Source organism: Festucalex cinctus, chromosome 17 (genome assembly GCF_051991245.1).
Source record: "Festucalex cinctus isolate MCC-2025b chromosome 17, RoL_Fcin_1.0, whole genome shotgun sequence".
NCBI classification, from domain to species: Eukaryota; Metazoa; Chordata; class Actinopteri; order Syngnathiformes; family Syngnathidae; genus Festucalex; species Festucalex cinctus.
In genome coordinates, this window is record NC_135427.1 from 20,707,593 (window position 1) to 20,727,162 (window position 19,570).

The 19,570-nt window shown below is 44.8% G+C and overlaps 1 protein-coding gene across 5 annotated transcripts; it reads right to left on the reverse strand.

The window, feature by feature from the left end:
* Nucleotides 1–1,262: 1,262 nt before the first annotated feature.
* Nucleotides 1,263–16,810, reverse strand: smpd4 (sphingomyelin phosphodiesterase 4). 5 transcript variants are annotated; one of them, XM_077503154.1, is made up of 20 exons: nucleotides 16,649–16,810; nucleotides 15,649–15,738; nucleotides 15,470–15,556; nucleotides 14,293–14,429; nucleotides 14,145–14,220; nucleotides 13,968–14,061; nucleotides 13,832–13,884; nucleotides 12,541–12,692; nucleotides 12,362–12,470; nucleotides 12,220–12,291; nucleotides 9,892–9,981; nucleotides 9,173–9,318; nucleotides 6,074–6,164; nucleotides 5,911–6,014; nucleotides 5,681–5,844; nucleotides 4,013–4,218; nucleotides 3,716–3,946; nucleotides 1,913–2,044; nucleotides 1,715–1,843; nucleotides 1,263–1,642 (listed from the first exon to the last, which is right to left on the reverse strand). In XM_077503154.1, the coding sequence occupies exons 2-20, from the start codon at nucleotides 15,685–15,687 to the stop codon at nucleotides 1,343–1,345; spliced, it is 2,412 nt and encodes an 803-aa protein (XP_077359280.1). In that variant the 5' UTR covers nucleotides 15,688–15,738; nucleotides 16,649–16,810; the 3' UTR covers nucleotides 1,263–1,342. The 5 variants fall into 5 exon arrangements, with proteins under 5 accessions (XP_077359280.1, XP_077359281.1, XP_077359282.1 ...); XM_077503155.1 differs by having other exon boundaries at nucleotides 15,649–15,790; XM_077503156.1 differs by having other exon boundaries at nucleotides 5,911–6,011; nucleotides 16,649–16,808.
* Between the last annotated feature and the right edge of the window lie 2,760 nt (nucleotides 16,811–19,570).

The following is a 19,570-nucleotide window of genomic DNA, read 5'->3' on the forward strand; positions in this document are numbered from 1 at the left end:
CAAAACAATAGGACGAAAGATCAATTTTCTCTCGCCTCAATTTCATGTCGAGTTGATAAAGTTTACTCGTGGCGAAAGGATTCCATCTTGCCGCATCAATTTCAGTGCTTCTCAAATAGTGGGGAGCAAGGCTCCATCAAGGAGGGCGCGTTTGACCTCGGGGAACATGCTTTTTTATTTATTTATTTATTATTTTTGATGTTTTTTACTGTCCTAGAATAAAGTGCAATTGTACTTCCACTACATTAGGGGGCAGTGACGCTCTCATTGGCATAGTGCGCACAGGGAGCATTCGCTCGGTGGTGTAGGGGTTTTGTTTCCACTGAGCAAAAAAAGAAATCAGCATAAATTTTATACATTTTTGTTTTGCAGGTTAAAGTTCTTTTAATATTGTGTTCCTCAGTTAATGTTGGTGATCAGTTTGAATGCACAATTATTTATTGATTTTGTCATTTTATTTTTCCGTATCATGGTTTGACGTGGTCAGTCAAAAAATGTTTATATTTTAAATAAGGATTTAATTATATTTATGAATTTCAGATGAACTTTAAATCTTTTGTTACAGTCAAAGTTAATCTTTGTTGTAAGTTGGTCCATATTACTTTTTTTTCTAATTCTCTTATACATTAATACAGATAGTGTTATGTCCTCTTTCATCTAAAAACTGCTTCAAACATCAAAGCGTATGTAGGGATGGAAGAATGTTGATTTGTTGTGATTGTATTGTATTGGTGTTATTTTATTTTTGTCTTTCTGTAAAGCGCTTTGTGACAGTTCAGGCTGTTTGAAAGCGCTATATAAATAAACTTGAGTTGAGTTATGCAGAGGTGTGCTTATAATAAATTAATGAAAATGTCCAGTTGACATTTCATGACTATTTGGAGATGGAATTCATCGTGTTACCACGAGCTTGAAGGCAGGCGGGCCTTTGCATGATGTGACGGTAGGCTGCGGGAGGCGGCACCAAAAAAACACCAGCAGGGGTCGACACCGTCATCCAAATGACGATGCGAAATGAGCAGTTGAATCAAGGTCCAAACAAATGCAGGCTGGGGTTGAACGTGAAGCCAGCGGCTTAAAATTGCAGTTCAGTATTTGATATTCTAAAATATATTTACTGCCTCAGGAAAAAGTGGAGCAAGAGGCTGGGGAAAAGGAAATCGAGCATGTTAATGTCCCTGACCCCTCCCAGGATGAGCACAAGAAGGACGCATAGTTCTCTCAACCGCTTCCTGTTTTTGGAAAAGTTCAAGAAAAGCACAAAAGAGAAATAGTTTTATTGAGTGTTTTGTGACGAACAATGTCACGGCCTCCGGATTTGCAATGGGACCACGCCAAGTTGCTAGCACGTCTTCCATTTGGGTGCCACTCTGTACAGGAAGACGGCGAGAAGGATGAGGGGCATGATGGCGACGAGACCCAAGAAGCCGCAGACTAAGTAGCCCAAGCCAAGGAGCAGGAGCGTGCTGTAGCTGGCCAGCGGACGTAAGTTGATGCCGACTCGCCGCTTCCTGGCCCAAAGGTCAGGCGACGCAGGACATCTGGCTAGGACCGCGTCGGGATCCCCTTCGGTCAGGTAGTGCCGGGCCAGGCGGCCGACCAAATCCGTCCGCAAGCACAGCTCGCTCATGGGACCTTCAAACTGACAACAGCCAAGTGGTTAAGATGCGCGACGGCGGAGGCGCGGACGCCGGACTCCGGGCGGTCCTTTTACTTTGGCGTTGAGCAGCGACGACATCCGGTACAGGAAGCGGACCAGCGACGCATTCTCGTAGGTCCTGATTGGCTGCAGCACCGGGTCACCTTGGTACTGAATGTCAAACTTGCGCATTTCGTTGATGATCTGCACAGGAGGGCAAAGGTCAACAAAGAAGAAGAAGAAGCAAAGTGACTAACTAGCTCACGTGTGCACCTGCATCCGTCCCAGGTCTGTGAGGACCAGGCCGCACTCTCCCCTCACGCAATCGGGCGGCCGCTTGGACTCGCCGTCGTCCTCGCACGACCTCACGTTGGCCATCAGCTGCATCAGCTGACTCTGGTTCACCTGAAAGACAGGACAAGTGGTGCCGTTCCGTCCTTATCTGCTTGGGTAGGACCACGTCAGCCCCACTCATCGATATTATATGACTGGATAACGGATAGGCAGAGACTTTTTGAGGTCGTGAAGCCGCCATATTGCTCCTCCCAAGAAACGTTTCTCGCCATACCGTCCGATACATTTACAGTATTTTAAACAGTACTTAGTAGAAACAGCTTCATTTATTCAGTTTTCAATTTGTTAAACATAAACAAGAGGACTTTTACAACTTGCCTTAAATACATGTATAAATATGCATAATTATGTTTACTACAGGAGGAAACACACACATATACATACATACATATATATATATATATATATATATATATATATATATATACATACATATATATACACACATATATACATATATACATATATATATACATATATATATAGATACATATATATATATATATATATATATATATGCATATATATGTACACACACCCACACACGTTATTAAATTATTTGAATTGTAATTCAACAAAAGATGCCTCTGCCAAATCTAATATTGGGGTCTAAGGAACTGAGCCATAAAAGAAAAAAAGGGAGTCTCCAAAGCAGCACATACCGTCCACTTGTCAATTTATTTATTTTTTTACTTGTTAAAAAAATAGTGACCCCTCAGGCACAACCCCGCCCACACCCTGCTTCCGGCCTTATACTAACTGCCTATGAGCCGTATATGTCTCATCTTTACGTATAGCATATAGTTGATACCAGGGGTGTCAAACATAAGGCCCGCGGGCCGGATCAGGCCCGCAAAGGGGCTTAATCCGGCCCGCGAGATGATTTTGTAAAGTTAAAAAATAAATAAATATTGTAACGTCGGACTAATTAATCAGCCGGGCACAATCAAAATATATAAAATTTGTAATTTCGCAAGCAGTCTTCAGTTGAGCAATGCAATTTGTACGGAATAATCGTCCTGGATGTCATTATTTTACACCCAACTTAAAGTTACGGTTTGTTTAATTATTATTATTATTTTTTAAGTCATAGACAGACAAACTTGTTAAATACGACACAAAGTCAATTACTGACAGACGTGTTAAATATGACAAATTCAATTACTGGTAACACAAATAGATATGACAAGGATTAGCGTCCTTATAACATCATTCACTGTGCCACGCAATACATTCTGGGAACAATATCTATGCAAAACAGGTAGATTTATCACGTCTAGAACTCAGTGTTTCCGCGTTCCATTTGCATTTGTATTATTTTTTGGAACAATATGATTACAGTCGAGCTCCATAATTTAGAGCTGGCACACAAATAGCGAAAATCTGCGTATAACTGACAGCAATCGTTTTTAAGTTATATACCGTTATTTTCCCGATGCGGCCCACTTGGTGATATATTTTCCTCCATATGGCCCCTGAGCTAACATGAGTTTGACACCCCTGGTTTATACAGTAGTCTATTCGCGAGGTGGGAGGAGTAAGACGGCCGCCCTGTGACTTCAACGGCTTGCACGCGCATGATGGGCTATCAGCCATTCACTCAAATATACAGATCAATGGGCGCCTTTGATCCCTGTCTGCTTGGGTAGGACCACGTCAGCCTGCGACTGAGACACCACTGAGGACGGACGGACGGACAGACAGACGGACGGGCGGACGGACCTTGAAGACGGCGCACAGGTTCTCCAGCGCCCCTTCCAGGAGCTCGTGAGTCTTCCTCAGACACTCGCCGTTGTCGTCTGGCTCCACGCCGCAAAGTGCGTCGGCGCCATCCGAGGAAGGCGCCGACCACCACCACAGGACAGACTTGCTGGCCGCCGTTTGGCTGGAGCGGTCGTAAATCCGTTTGGCCGTGTGTCGGGCTTGCAGGACCATCTGGACCAGCACCACCACCTGGCAAAACACACGGGTGACCTCGGGGAGCAAAGTGGCGGCGGCAAGAAGTGGACGGCGCCTGACCGCAGATCGCAGCTCCGAGCCGAACATCTGCTTGTACTGGCAGTGTTTGCCTTCCAGGGCGTACACGTGACTCTTGACCCGGAAGACGGCGTCGGTGGCGGCGTGTTGCCGTGACGACAGGAAGCTGCCTCCCTGGCCTGGCGTCAGGTAGCGCCGTGGATGCTGCTGATGCAGGACCAATTCCGGCTCCAGGAACAGCTGCTCGGCTGCAAAAAACTTCCATGACTTTTCCCGCGCACGAGATGGACAACCGATTGACCCAAAAGCAAAATGGCATCAGATCGGATGCTAATTGACAGCGGTTGCCATTTTGAGTCAACCTTTTTGACGGCAGTTTGCCGATACTTGACAACAAGCGCAGCAAGTCAACAACCAGTGGCGCCGAGTACCATCGTACGCTCGAGTCGCTGGTTGACGTCTTCATGACGTGCGCCCCCCCGTGTCAGAGTTGTGCAAGAAAAGTGCACACTGGCTTCCTGCATACAATCTGACGAGGCTACGTGCAAACATTATGCTGATTTTGTAATTGTGGAGTGTAATAAGTGAAATTGTAATTGAATTTCGATTAATTGCACAGCCCTACTGATGTATACAGAATTTTTTTGTATATTAATAATAATAATAATGATAATCATAATAATAATCATAATAATAATGTATACATATTTTATACTACTGCATAGGGTTAAAACTCGTTGCACAATGCAATTTTTGCAAAACAAAGAATTTTGGGGGAAAAAAAAAATAGGTCTCTTCATGCACAAATCACGTACCGAAACCGAACCGAAACCATGGCCCAAAAACCTACCTGTCCCGTTGCATCCCTAGTTAATATTCGTTGGGCACTTGTCATTTTACGGCGTCAAGACAAATAGTTTGCAAAAATCTTTGCTCCATTTATTGGACTAAGGATGGATGTTGAAAAAACAACATGCACTGCGTGTTAGATTGGGAACCTTTCCTATTTGAACCGGCTTGGTTCCAATTGTCAATATCGGGATAGTAATACCGGTACTAAACAGTACCAATTTTTGGTACTTTTGTCCTGTTGTTTGTGGTAATAAATGTTCATTTATTTAACAAAAAAAATCACACTTTCATAAAATAACATTGACTGTGTCCCCGCCTGGGAGAGGCGGGCGGGCGACGTGGTGGCGCTCCCCGCAAATGGCAGCCGTTGGCGGAGACATCCCAGCTGACGCTCAGCTTCGCCACCACAAGTCCACGCTCGAGCAAAGCATGAGAGGAAGCGCCAAGCTTCACTCTCGTTTGGCTTGTCGGCGGGCCAATCAAATCTGGCTCGCTTCTACACAAAATGTAGCGGAAATGTAGCGTGAATGAAATTCACGCACGAGTGGGTGATGTCAGTACGCCGGTTGTGTGTACAATGCTGCGTTCAAATGCGCCATGGAAAACAACCAACACATCAGCAACAACACGCACAGTCACAATTTAAGACGCGCCTTGGAACATCACATGAACATGAATCAGTGCCGTCTTCGGTACCCATCCCACCCGCAGTTCACTGATACACTGACTCGCTCCGGTCACACCTGAAATATTTTCTCATTGTATCTGCACGATTCCCCCAAGTGACCTATTTTGCTTTCAAAATGGCGAATTTGGTGGTGAAAAAATGGCTGGTACTTTTACCCTGATCTGACTTACCCTTGTAGATGAGATCTAGCAGGTGGTCCTGGGAGAACACTTTGGCCACCCGGAAGAGCATCAGCGCATTCTTGCCGTTGACCAAGTTCATGCGCCCGACTCTGTTGAGGAACACCTGGAAGAGTTTGGTGTAGACGAGCAGGTTCTCCTGGACAAAGACCTCCCTGCCCGTTTGGCCGTCGGTTAGCATCGAGGACGTGGACCGACCAACCGGCGCTCGCGTGACCCACCATCGCTCGGGATCGATTCTGCCGCCGCCACCGTTGTCTGCCGCCGTCTTGTCGCCGGCGTACCGCCACGGCTGGATGAAGCTCAGCCACGTCTCCAGCACCTGCTGCCACACCACAATGGGGTGAGCGGGCACCAAAGGCAGCGTTGTGCAGGTAGACGTACCGCTCGGAAGGAGGCGTCCAGAGGCCAGTGGCCAAAGCAGTGGTGCAGGAACAGGAACAGCTTCTGCTGCACGAAGTGCTGCAGCACAATCCTGCAGGACAAAACCAGACGCCCATTCACTTCAACAAAACGTCTAGAAGGAGCAAAATGCATTTTTGGCACTTTACGGAGCACTTTGGCCAATCGATGGCTCAGCTCCACAAATAACTTTATAACTTGGAGTTATTGTTTTTTTTTTTAATTACGTGCAACTGAAGCAAGGATCTGAACAATAAACATGTGACAACATACTTTTTGTTGATGAAATTGACTTTGCATATAGCAGTTAACTTTATTTTGTTGGACAGTCTACGCTGGTGAGCTGATGGATGACATTTTGGACTCAACTGTTCTCGTCATTTTGGCCGTGATATTCCTCGAGGGACGGTGTCGGTGCCCGGCGGTTGCGCCCGTTCGGCTGCATGCCTGCACCGGCGCGGTTTCTAATGGGGGAATGTCTGTACTATCCAACTGCGCATTGGGCACCTGCGAGTTGCTTGTGTTTTTTGCGCCAGGAAAACAGGCAGCATTTTTCATAGGCCCTTGATGGATGGCGGTGGAGCTGAGGACGCGAACGTCGCCGCTAAGCGCGGTGGTGTGCGCGGGACGTGGACTAGATGGAAGTTCGGCGCTTGGAGGAGAGGCAGTTTGGATGAGACTGGAAAATTGGACCATTCTTTTTGTGTGTATGGTGCTCATCACGAACGCAGCAGCTGCTTGTTTATGAGCTAGCTTATAAGCAAACTTAGCTTGTAGCAAACGTGTATGACGTCATGCACGTTGAACTCACGTCTCTGATCAACTGCTGAAAGGAGACTGATTCTGTCCTCTTTCATCTATAACTGCTTCAAACATCAAGGCGTATGTAGGAATGGAAGAATGTTGATTTGTTGTGACTGTATTGTATTGGTGTACATGTTTTATGTTTCATGTTCTCTAGAGCAAATTAACAACTGGATGAACCAAAATTTCCTTCAGCTCAACGAAAACAAAACGGAGCTCATTGTTTTCGGCAATAAAGAAAGAGAATTGCTGTTAAAAAACAGCTTGAGTCACTGTCTTTAGAAACTAAAGACCAAGTTCGAAATCTTGGGGTATTAATAGACTCAGACCTGACCTTCAGCAATCATATTAAATTAATCACGAAAACAGCCTTTTACCAGCTGAAAAACATATCCAGACTGAAGGACTGCATGCTTCAAGCAGACCAAGAGAAGCTTATCCATGCTTTTATCTCCAGCAGACTAGATTACTGTAACGGTCTTCTGACTGGACTCTCTCAAAAGAACATGAGACAATTGCAGCTCATTCAGAACGCTGCAGCTCGAGTTCTGACCAAAACAAAGAGATCAGAACATATTACTCCAGTACTTAAGGATTTACACTGGCTCCCAGTCAGCTGTAGAATAGATTTTAAAGTTCTGCTACTCGTCTATAAATCACTAAATGGTTTGGGTCCTGAATATATACAAGAAATGCTGTTTGAGTACAAACCCAATAGGGCTCTGAGATCTACAGACTTGGGCCAACTAGTGGAACCCAGAGCTCGAAGCAAACATGGTGAAGCTGCATTTAGCTATTATGCTGTACACAGATGGAATAGGCTGCCAACAGAAGTGAAGTCAGCCCCGAGTGTAAATGCTTTTAAATCCAGGTTAAAAACTTAGCTTTTTTTCTTATACCTTTGATTAGGGACTTTTAAACAGCTTTAATTATTTTTTTAATTATTATTTTTATTATTATTTTAAACTTCCTTATGTTAAATGTTTTAAAATTTGTTGAATAGCGTTTTAAATTGTTATTGTATGTTCTTTTTTAGTCTATTTTCATGTTTTTTTTTTCCTCTGAAGTTAACGATTGTTTGTTGACGCTTTGTGTTGCCTTTCCTTGTGTATGAAATGTGCTATACAAATAAACTTGCCTTGCCTTGCCTTATGTTATGTTTGTTTTTTGTGTTCCTGTAAAGCGCTTTGTGACAGCTCAGTATTTTGGACCTTTTTGAAGTATTTGAGGAGCCGATACTGCTTCTTCTGTCACTAATCAACGGCTCTGTTTTAGTTTTGGAGACAATTTGATGTCTGTCAGGAGGCTTCTAAATTGCTATAGCGCACATTTGTCTCTTTCAGCATCATATTGTTTTTTTCAGGGATAGCAAAGAAGATTTTTTTGTTTTATTTTTTTTGCTGGCGTCCTACCTCCCATCCCTCCTTGTGCTGATGTGGCGCCACTTGCGGGCAGAGACCGACGGACAGTCTTTGAAATGAGCGTTCGCTCGCCGTTCATATGCGACTGACAGACAACTCTGCTTTTGTCTCGCCGTTGGGAGTCACAAATGAAAAATGTGGACGCGCTTCATTCCAGACTTGCGTCTGGCTCGTCCGTTGCATTTCTGTCAGCATCGTGGGTAGGGATGTAACGATATGGACAATATCGTGATATTAAAACTCCCACAATATCGTCGTCGTCATGTTCACAATATTTAAAAGGAACACATCTGTTAAAAAAAGTCAGATTGATTTCCATTTGTGCAGTTCTAGCACCCTCGAGTGGCTAGTTTATTAGTGCAATTTAATTTTCATTAGGGATGTTTTGGCCTTCTATGTATAAACTCTATGCTAATTGTCAGATGAAGGGGAACCTAATTTGCTGGTGAAGCGATCAATGTGTGCTTGCATTAGCAAGTGCCTCAATATTGTTATTAGCGATTGTAGGTGGTTTAAATGCATTGCTGTTATGTACAAAAGTGCAATATTGTGCTTTTTGTTAGCATGAGCTCTTTTTTTTTTTTTTTTAACAATATAGTGATCTTTTTTAAATATCGCCATCCCCAACACCCCCCCCCCCCCCCCCCCCCCACACACACACACACAATATCGTGATAATTATCGTATCGTGACCTTCATATCGTGATAATATCGTATTGTGATGTTTGGATATCGTTACATCCCTAATCGTGGGTGGAGCTTACGCAAAGAGGCCAATCCACCCCAGCCTTCCCACGACTGCCAACGGACAAGATGCGCTTGGCGCTAACGGCACGTGCCGCTCCATGTCGCTCACCTCTTAAAGTCATCCAGGGGGCTGAGGTGGACGCGGGTAGGAGAGGGCGTCGGCTGCTTCGGCTTGAGGCTGTTGGCGAAGGCGTGCAGATGTTTGACCAGCAAACGAACGGCCAGGACGTGCTCCTCGCTGGGGCTGAACGCTTCCTGCAACACAAGCGCAGGAGATAAACATCAAGCAGCGCTGCGACACACCTGCCCAAATTGTCGCCGGCGGCCCATAGAGCGGCGGAGGCCATGTGCCGCCAGGTCCCGCGCAATCCAAATCCTCGGCCACACCCGGGGGCAAGGCTGGTAGCACATTCCAAATTTGAAATGCCCCTGGGGAGGCCGGACCTCAGCACTCGGTGAGCGGCCAGCCACAGCATCTCTCAAGCTCAAATGCCAGCAAACGCAAAAAAGCACAAGTCAACTTACGTTTGACACGTTTTCTTTGCAAACGTTTGCTTCAGGCACTCGCACACGCTCGCATGCACGCTCACACACAGCAGAAGCAGCAGCCCAATAAAGTGGCAAGCCAAACAAGGGCGAGATGGTTTGTGACATCAAGAGGACTTGGTGGGAGGAGCTGGAGGCCACATGGCAAGAAAGCACTTGGAGTAGGTGCCAGCTCTCCGTGCAAGAATTTAGCCTTAAGCGGGACCTGCAGGTTTCCCCCAAGTCCGCTTGAGCGGGACCGGAGGCAACGACACGAGCAGGCGAGCAAGAAGGTTGAAGTACTTGGTAGGTGTGGAGGGTCCCTGAGCCTGATGGGATGTACGATTGGCACGGAATGCTGGACATACTCAGGTGGTACTGGAGCAGCGCCAGCTGTTGACCCGTAAACCACCAGTGGGGAGGAGGAGGAGGACGGCACAAAGGGCAGGCAGAGGAGAAGGAAGAGGAGGCGGATCAGTCAAAAGGTCAGTGTACAAGAAGAAGAAGAAGAAGCCAAGAGATGAAAAACATCACAGGTGGAAGAAAAAAGGAGACAAGGGTCAAATATTGATCATCTTCTTCTTCTTCAGCCAAAACACAAGCAGGGACGACAAAAGTCAATTGCACATTTGCGTGCGATTACACATTGTCAACACTTCTCATCTCTCAGCTTTATTACACAAATGAGGAGCACTACAATGAGATACAGCACAATTACGACACACTTCAACATTTCATTTCAAGGAAAAGGTCAGCTTTCACGAGTGCACTCATTCAGAATTTTAATCAACAAGCAAAATGTTGCCATGGCGACCAGTCAGATGTCATCCCAGGAGCATTTCGGACCCAAAATGCCTTGTGCACCTTTGTTGTTGTTGCATTTTTCAGTCGCGATGATGGGAGCACATATTCGTCATTTGGATCAATATCGGCAAAAAGATCAGAAGAGATTCATTTCAAACTCTGCTGACTTCTTTTGGCATTTTCCCTTCCCTTCATGAGAAATGCTGTCTCTACTCTTGAAATTAAAAGCAAAATAAAGTTCACATTTCAGGTATCGTGGAAACCTTGTTGAAAATAATTGCGTTCAGACTGCAAACATATCGGACTCCAATCGGAAATCCGATTTTTCGGGCTGACTGTTTTTAGCAAGCGTCCAAATCTGACGTGGCCCCGTTCAGACTGAACCACATTACTGACAGGTTGCTGTAGCAACGACATGGAACGGAGGCGGCGCCCTGCGTGTGTAGCGTTTGATGTCATTGTGATGCTGTTTACCGCTCCGGACTTCCCCTTCCTTGCAAGTGCGTTAAGCAATTTTCTTTTTCATGCTTTCTTTTCACGTGCATTTGTCTATGGCTTAGACCGGGCACTGATTTGCTATTTCCAGTTGCGCATGTGAAGAACTGACGGCCTAGCGAGCCCGCCTTCACAGCAAGTACCGTTAACTGTCACTGTGTTGCCGATGGAGCGTGACAGGAGCCGATAGGGCAGCGGAACCGTCAAGGCGTTTGACTGCCGAGCATGCAAGGAAGCAGCCGGGGAGCGAACCCATATTGGATATTGATAGCACAAGCGCATTTGCTTTTTGCACGCGTAGAGTCACGTCACGGACAGTCAAATCCGTTGTGAGTGTTTGGAGCTGATCAGACTGAGACTCATCCTGTCCAAATCGGATATGAAATCACCTCCCACCCGTGGTTTCAATCCGTCCCGCAAAAATCACACATTTCATGTACTTTGTGACTGTTCAGATGACAAGAGTCATCACTCCACTTTCAATCTGGATTGGCTGAAAATCGGATTTGGGCTGGTAGTCTGAATGCAGCCTAATTGTTTAAGGCATGCTGATGAGCACCCTGAACTTTTGGTTACAATTTTAAAACAAAGAAAAAAAATAAGCTGCCAGTAACAATATGCTGAAAAATATTTTCAACAATTATAATTGTTAAGAGTTGAGGTTTTTTGTTTTTGGTTTTTTTTTGGATACCAATATTTTTACTAAAAATTATCAGCTCCAAACATCGGTTAATAGCTAAAGTTTGGGAAGAATCCAGATGACCAGTCAGCACGTCTGCCCTCATATCCATCCGTTTGTCTCAAGATATCCATCCGTTTGTCTCAAGAAGCCTCCGTGTGTGACTTGAGGCTGACCTTTGAACTCCACAACACGGTGTGCGGGTCGAACATGCAGGAAGCGAAGCAACTGGACGGGAACGTCGACACTCGGGAGGTGCCGGGAATGCCGAGCCCGCGCTCCCGCCACCTCCTCTGGCGCCGTGCGCACACACGATGGAGCCGAGAGAGAGGGAGAGGGAGAGAGGGGGAGGGGGAGAGGGAGAGGGAGAGAGGGAGAGAGGGAGAGAGGGAGAGAGGGAGAGAGGGAGAGAGAGAGAGAGAGAGAGAGAGAGAGAGAGAGAGAGAGAGAGAGAGAGAGACGCGCATGCACACACACACCCACACACACACGTGCACAATTGAGTCAAAGCAATGAGTGGACTCGGTGCACCTCAAGCTGCTGGGAAAACGGTGGCGGTGAGTACGAGCGAGAGCAGGCGGGCGGACAGCCGGCCATTTGATGGCTCTGTTAGCCTTGCAATGAAGGAGCCGGCGCACGTTTGCTGCTCTTACCTTGACCTGAGGCGACTGAAGCTTCTGGTAAAGCTTCAAAGAGTAGTGATTCAGCCACACCTCCACAAACATCTGCAGCAGACGCCAACAGAGGTCGGGAAGGCTCCTTTTTGCTGGTTAGCGGACGGGGCAATGCACCTACATGCAGTAGCGTTTCCGAGCGCCAGATTTCCTTGGCGGCGAAGTCGATGTGATGCTTGAGCAGACTGGGGCTGTGGAAGCCATGACCCAACAGCGACATGTTGGACGACCTGCGCAGACGGACGGCTCCAGGTTGGCCCGCGTTGGGTCCGAGCGTGTGCCGGCGTGTCACGTGCGTACCTGGGAGATGCGGCCCTGACGGAGCCCCTGTGGTCAGGAAAGGGGGAAGGGGGCACACTTTCTTGGGTAGGCAGGAAGTATTTGAGGTACATGTCCACCAGCACAAAGTAGACGTTGTCGGTGGTGGAGCCATGTTGGCCCGCAGGAAAGCTCTGCAACGTCAGACAACTTCATCACAACACGCAACGGCAGCAACGCAACCAACCAAATTGAACTCCAATTGAATTTAAAAAGAAAAGAAAAAAATCACATCACAAAAGGCAAAAAGTGACGAAATGACATTTTACAGTTACAAAAGTAGAAATTCAAGTGAAAATGTCCTTTGTTTTGGTCTTTGTCAACGTATTTCATTCATGAGCCTTTGGGATCGATCGATTGATGGGAAATGTATTGACATGGCTATTACAGTACGGCCATTAGCCACAAGACAAAAAGGTCCGACGCTGATCCGAGTATCGTGCTCCTTTTGCCAGGTGTCGCCCGCAAGCGACGTCACCTAGCAGAAGCTGGTGGAAAGCGCCACCAGACGACGTCGCTCCTTGGCGACAGCCGTGTTCGGAATGGCAGCCGCAAAGCAAAGGCGACGCTGTACCAAACAAGTGGGATTCAAACTTACAAATCCACTTTGGAAATTTGGCAAACAAGAGACGAGAGAAACGACAACCTCCGACCTTTTAGACTTCACGCTTGTGACACATCCAACATTAGAACAGGAATTATACACTCTTATTGTCCTTCAAAGTCTGCCCACCTGTATTTATGGGTGCTTGTTTTTAAATGCATATTTGTGTTGAATTTTCAACTGATTTTTTTTTCAAAATATTTTTGTTGAATGTTCAACTGAATTGTTGAATTTCTCGAATAATATTTTTGTTGAATTTTCTACAGAATTTATTTATTTTTTTCAAATAATATTTTTGTTGAGTTTTCAACTGCATTTTTTAATTTTTCAAATAATAGTTTTGTTGAATTTTCTACTGAATTTTTGATTTTTCTTAAATAATATATTTTTGTTGAATTTTCGAATGAATTTGTTTTTTTCAAATATTTTTGTTTAATTTTTACTTTGCCTAACATGTTTATCTTATAAAAGAAATACATATTTTTTTTTACAAAACCTAATAAAAACTTTAAAAAAAATAAATACAATTTCAAAAAACTCACCCTAAAAAGTAAAAAAAAAAATGCTGCGAAAATGTAGTAGTAAACTGAGTCCATTTCAAAGCCAAATTATTATTATTATTTATTGTCAGCGTGGCGTACGAGCATGCGCTCTGCGCACACCTCTCACCTTTGGCGGAATGATGCAGGAGGTGAAGTAGAAGATGTAGAACTCAAAGGGATCTGCACAAGATTAAGGAAAAGGAGGTGGTGGCGTGAGAACGTTAAGGTGAGCAGGCGGCAGGAGAAGCGTGAGTGAAGGATACTCAGCGTCAGCACGTTGGTCATGGGAAAGTGCAGACTGCGGAAGAGCGGACAGTCGGGAAGGACGCCTTCCTGGATGGCTGTCTTGACAGGCGCCTGCGGGCGCAAACGGAAACACCGCGTGGCACAAATCCACCAGGTGGACGACTCGCCCGAGCCCCGGCGGCGACTGGTCTTACCGGCAGATGATTGACGGGCACTTCATATTTGTATTCTTCTTCTTGAAGTGTGTAGACCAGTTTCATCATGGACCCGCTGAGGAAGGAAGACAAGCGCAGGCTCTTGGTCACGCACGAGCGCACAAGTGCGAATGAGTGGGCGAGTCACCTGGGCTTGAGGAAGTCCAGCACCGGCGCAAAGTCGGCGCATCGCGAGTGGAGAAGGCGAAGGTTCCATCCTCCCAGGACGCCGTCCAGACTTCCAAAGATGTTCTCCGTCAGCCACGAGAAGATGGCGTGCAGCTCCTGAAGCGGCCGGCAAGACAAGCACTTGCCACTTTTTACACACTTTCAAAAACACAAGTCAGCACATCCCTCCCTCCCGTCAATTCTCATCAACGATTGATTCTTTTATCTTTCCACGGGACAACCAACGGACACCCATTTGGGATTTCAAAGGGTTCCCCATAAATGCTGTCATGTGACGTGACGTGATCTGAGGTCTTCACATGTGTATTGGGAGCAAGTGTGTTCAATTTGTTGCCATGGGGCTCACATTTGATCAAATGCAGGCGAGACCAATAACACCACACTTCATCCTTTACGGCATTCGGGACACGACGTCACCAAAGTCAAACATTCTTTGCTTTGGTTTGGCACAAAAACGATTTTCTTTGCCAACAACCAAAAAAAATAAAATAAAAATAAAAATAAAAATAAAAATAAAAATAAAAATAAATAAAAAATAATAAATAAATAAATAAATAAATAAAAGAGAGTGGTGAGTAGGGGTGTGAATTGCCTAGTACTACCTGACGATTCGATCTGTATCACGATTCATAGGTCACGATTCGATTCGATACCGATAAATCCCTTATGAATTTACAAGTGGATTGTTGCGATTTTTTTACTCAAATTTAGAAAATATCATTCAGTAAACTTATACATGTACACTGTAAGATTTGTATGAAAATTTATTATTTATTGATCTGAAACTTCAGTCTTATAACTGTAAGCCACTGTATTTAACAAACAGGTTGTAACATTTTTCATGTTTGAACAGCGTTGAAATAAAATATTAAGGCTTAATGTTCCATTAATATAACATTCTTCCATGCTTAAGGTGTGAAAGTTAGACGTTTTGTTGAATATTTTTCCATCAAAAATGGATGTTAAAAAAATCGATTCAGCTGCCTATTGAATCGATTCGAGAATTGCGTGCTGTAGTATCACGATATATTGCCGAATCGATTTTTTTTAACGCTCCTAGTGGTGAGCTTGTGACGGCTTGGCTGCGCTTGTTGATATCAAGGTGGCTCGCTTGCGTGTGTTGTTGTTTTTTGTACCTTCACATGAGAGTCAGCGATGATTTTGACGAGATCCTGGCATTGTTGAGCCAAAGGTTTGCCGGGAAAGTTGACTTTAAGGTTCGCCTGAAAGCACCACGCACCCAGTCACTACTTCCAATCAATCTATCCATCCATCAAACAAGCTGTCAATCATTCAGGACGCGCGTGCTACTCACCAGCAGGTTGCCATGATGTTTTAAGCTTGGAACTGCCATTAAGCAGACAGCAGCAGCAGCCCGATTGGCCTTCCAAAGACTCCTGAGCTCCTGAGCCAAGCACACAAACAATGAGTGGTCGCCATTCAGTTTCAGGGAATGCCTAACAAACGGGACAGACGCCAGCCTGAGTTCACAATGAAATGAACATGCCAAACATGTTTTGGAATGTTCTCCACACACGCACGCAAAGTCCAGCTGGAGGCTCGCATTCCAAATCGGTCGGACTTGGGAAGTACGAGGCAAGTGCAATTTTTTTTTATTTGCAAACCTCTCGTCTCGTGCTCGCCAGGCAAAGTTACGTTTAACCCAGATATTGCACATGCATTCGCTCCAAGCTATGGAGGACCATAAATGCCAAAATTAAATACATAAAAGTGAAAATAAAAACGGATATAGAAATATAATTCAATACAAATATAATATAAACGGAAATAATTCAATACAAAAATAAACACACAAGTTACTTTTGGACCAAACAATATTTATCAAATTAGTAATTTTTAAACAAAACAAAAAAAGTGCAACCATATACGTTTTTAAAAACTCAAAACTTGATTAATATCATTTTATTTTTTGGCCACGATTATGCCGATTTTAGAGTGAGTGAATATTTCACTCTTTAGTGCCACAGGTTGCGTTTACTCTTTTTGTCCACGAGATGTCCCTTATGTTGCTTTCACTCAAGCGCCAAAGCTCCGAATCCGTTTCGGCACAAATTGAAGGAAAGCCTCGAAGTTTCAAGAAACTTCACTCGCCCAACTCTATTTATGTAATAAATGTAACTTGCGTTAGAAATAGAATATATTTTTATTAGTATTTCAAGTCAAAGAAGTGGCTTTGCTATCAGTGGTTAGCATCAGACACTGGGCTAGCTAGCTTGGCGAACACAACTAACCACAACTAAATTAACTCATAAAGTGTTACGATCAAAAGGCTGGACGTTGTCACAGTGACTAACCTTGTGTACGCCTTCGAAGATGAGAAAAGGTTGGAAAAAGTAATTTTTCCCTCCTTTTTTTTTTTTTTTTTTTTTTAGTGTTTTCAAGTCACACAACACTTTCCCCACAGCATTCGTCGCCCTCGTCTTCTTTACAGCATTTGCAAATGAGGTTGGAGCGCTCTAGCGCCCCCTTTCACAAGGGGGATGCACAGCGCGCTGTAGCATCCCCGCTAACAGATGTGCCTACGTGGCGGCCATGTTGGCGGGGGCAACATTCTCATCAAAGATGGACGTTCGTATCGACCAGGGGTCTCCAAGTTCGGTCCTCGAGAGCCCCTATCCAGCGTGTTTTCCATGTCTCCGTCCTTCAGCACAGCTAAACCTAATGATCAGCTAACAGCAAGCTTTGCAGAAGCCTGATAACGATTCCCGATAATGAAACAGGTGGGTTAGTGTGGAGAGAAACATGGAAAGCAGGCTGGATAGGGGCTCTCGAGGACCGAACTTGCAGACCCCTGTATGGAGTTAAATTGGGGCCAAAAGTTTTGTACTTGAAAAAATAAAACTTGAAACTGAAAATTGTTGTGTTGATCTTGAATTTCACAAAATATAAAAATGTATTCAAAATAAAAATAAGCATGTGAAAAGTTTTTTCGTGTCAAAATTAATTTTGATTCACTTCGGTCCTGCCTTTGAATAAATTATTTATTTTCATTTTTTGCTTCCATATATATTTTGACATTTGAGGTCTTTATTTTTTTCAGTTGCATGTTTTTTTCTTTTCAGATTCAGATCTTATTTTTTTGGGTTTCAACACATTTTTTCAGTTTCAAAACTTTTTTTTTCACTTTCAAATCGTTTATCACTTTCAGATCTTTTTTTTTTTCAGTTTCAAGTCTCTTTTTTTCAGTTTCAGACTTTTGGCCCGAATGTGACGTGGGGGCGTGGTGACAACTGAGCGGGGCGTGGAATCATGAGTGACAGGTGCACAAAAGCGCTTTGGAAACACCCCCCAGTGACAGTGCCTTCAGGGAACGTAGGAATTAAGAGAACTCTTAACTCAACATATATATATATATATATATATATATATATATATATATATATATATATATATATATATATATATATATATATATATATATATATATATATATATATATATATATATATACCCCATTTTCGTGTGATTGGCAGCATATAAATTAATGCCAGTGACAAAATTCCACTTCAAAGTCTGTTTTAGACAGTACTGAGCACCAATTACGGTCTAGCAGCAATAGGTTGTGCCAGGTTTGCCGTACAACAGCGACGTTTAAGCGTCTAATATGTCCGATGTCGATGTCGGCATTGTGAACGCATCGTATTCTCCCGCTGGCGTCCGGCCGGTTGCCGTCAGGACAACCGAATGCACGGGTGAGACATGCTAAACAAGTGTTGCAAAATCATAACAAACAGTAAGGGCCTGTTTTTGTGACAACATATTTTTTGCCGTGACGCATTATAAATGGGGGACTTTGTCAAAGCTGAGCTAACGTTAGCATGAAGTATCGGCCACAAGCAAGCACTGCGTTTGTAAACAACGGAGGTAAAGCTAGCCACCTTTTGTTTTTACGCGGTCAACTTTATTTTTAAGTACTAAATCAGCAGGCATGAAGCTATAGCTAAATAATTAGCTGGGGGACCCCATGTGGCTTGCATGAAGTGAGCTTGTGTGTGTGGGGGTGTGGGGGGGTGTGTGAGTGACCCCGGGTTTTCACTGACTGCGGTTGCGGTGCGGTTGCGGTGCGGTGCGTCTTGACTGCGTGCTCCGGACGGGTCAATTTTTTTGTCAATCCACACCGGCTCCGCACAGCTGCGGTCCGGCAGCTCCGTCGCCGCCCACTTCCCAACGTGTCTCGCGGGACCGTGCGCGCGCGATCATGTGGCATTTCACAACGACAAACATACAGAAAGTCTGTGCTTCTTCTGCTATGAGATTCCATGCAGCATCTTTTTTTTGGTTGTCCTTGTAAAGTATATTAATAACGAGAGTCGGGTCAGTGCGTGCTCAAGGCGAGCGCCACTCTTTATTTCTGTCTTCCGCGTCCGGCTGCCGCTCAGTACGGCAAGCGAGACGGGCACAACAAGCAATCGCGAACATCAAACTCACAATACATTACAGTCCTTATAAAAAGGATGTGCCGTGTCATATATTATTTTGTGGTTTTCCACCTCCAATTTATTAAACCTCTCCGCGTCCATGTTCGCTGGTGTCTAAACCGTGAATGAGCACATGGCCCGGCGACGCCCACGTCACGTTCTGCTGATAAGCTTGCGAAATACGAGCTGGCGAGTGTTTTATTCTGAAAGGTAACCGGAAATTTATTTTGAAACTGCGTCGGTCTTCCTGTCCCGCTCGATGTGTTTTGTGCTAGCTTGCCATTTGCCGGAGGCCTACCGCATGCGGCGTCCGGCAAAAATAGAAAATAGGCTATCCTTGCGGAAGGCTTGCGGCACGCCGCAGGCCTTCCGCAGTCAACACGCAACGCACCCGCAAGCGGTGTAGACTGCACCATTCGAATGAATGGAATCTAATTGCTTGCGGCGCCGCACCGCACCGCAACCGCACCGCAACCGCAGTCAGTGAAAACCCGGGGTGAGTGAGTGGTAACCAAAAAAAAGAAAAGGAAGGACGTGTTTCCCTCCACGCCGTACGTCACCTTTACGTCCCCACCGAAAAATCAAACACCAACACGTCAGTCAGATTCAAAACCAGCACGTCATACTGCAGCATTACCACAATATAAAAAAATAATACTAATAATCTGAATCATAATAATAATAATGACCAATCTTCTACCGGTCAAATGTTGACTGTGATTTGACAACCATGAAGGGAATTAAGAAGCTTGAATTGAAGAACTCCTGGAAATACAAAACATTTTTTTATTGGGAATA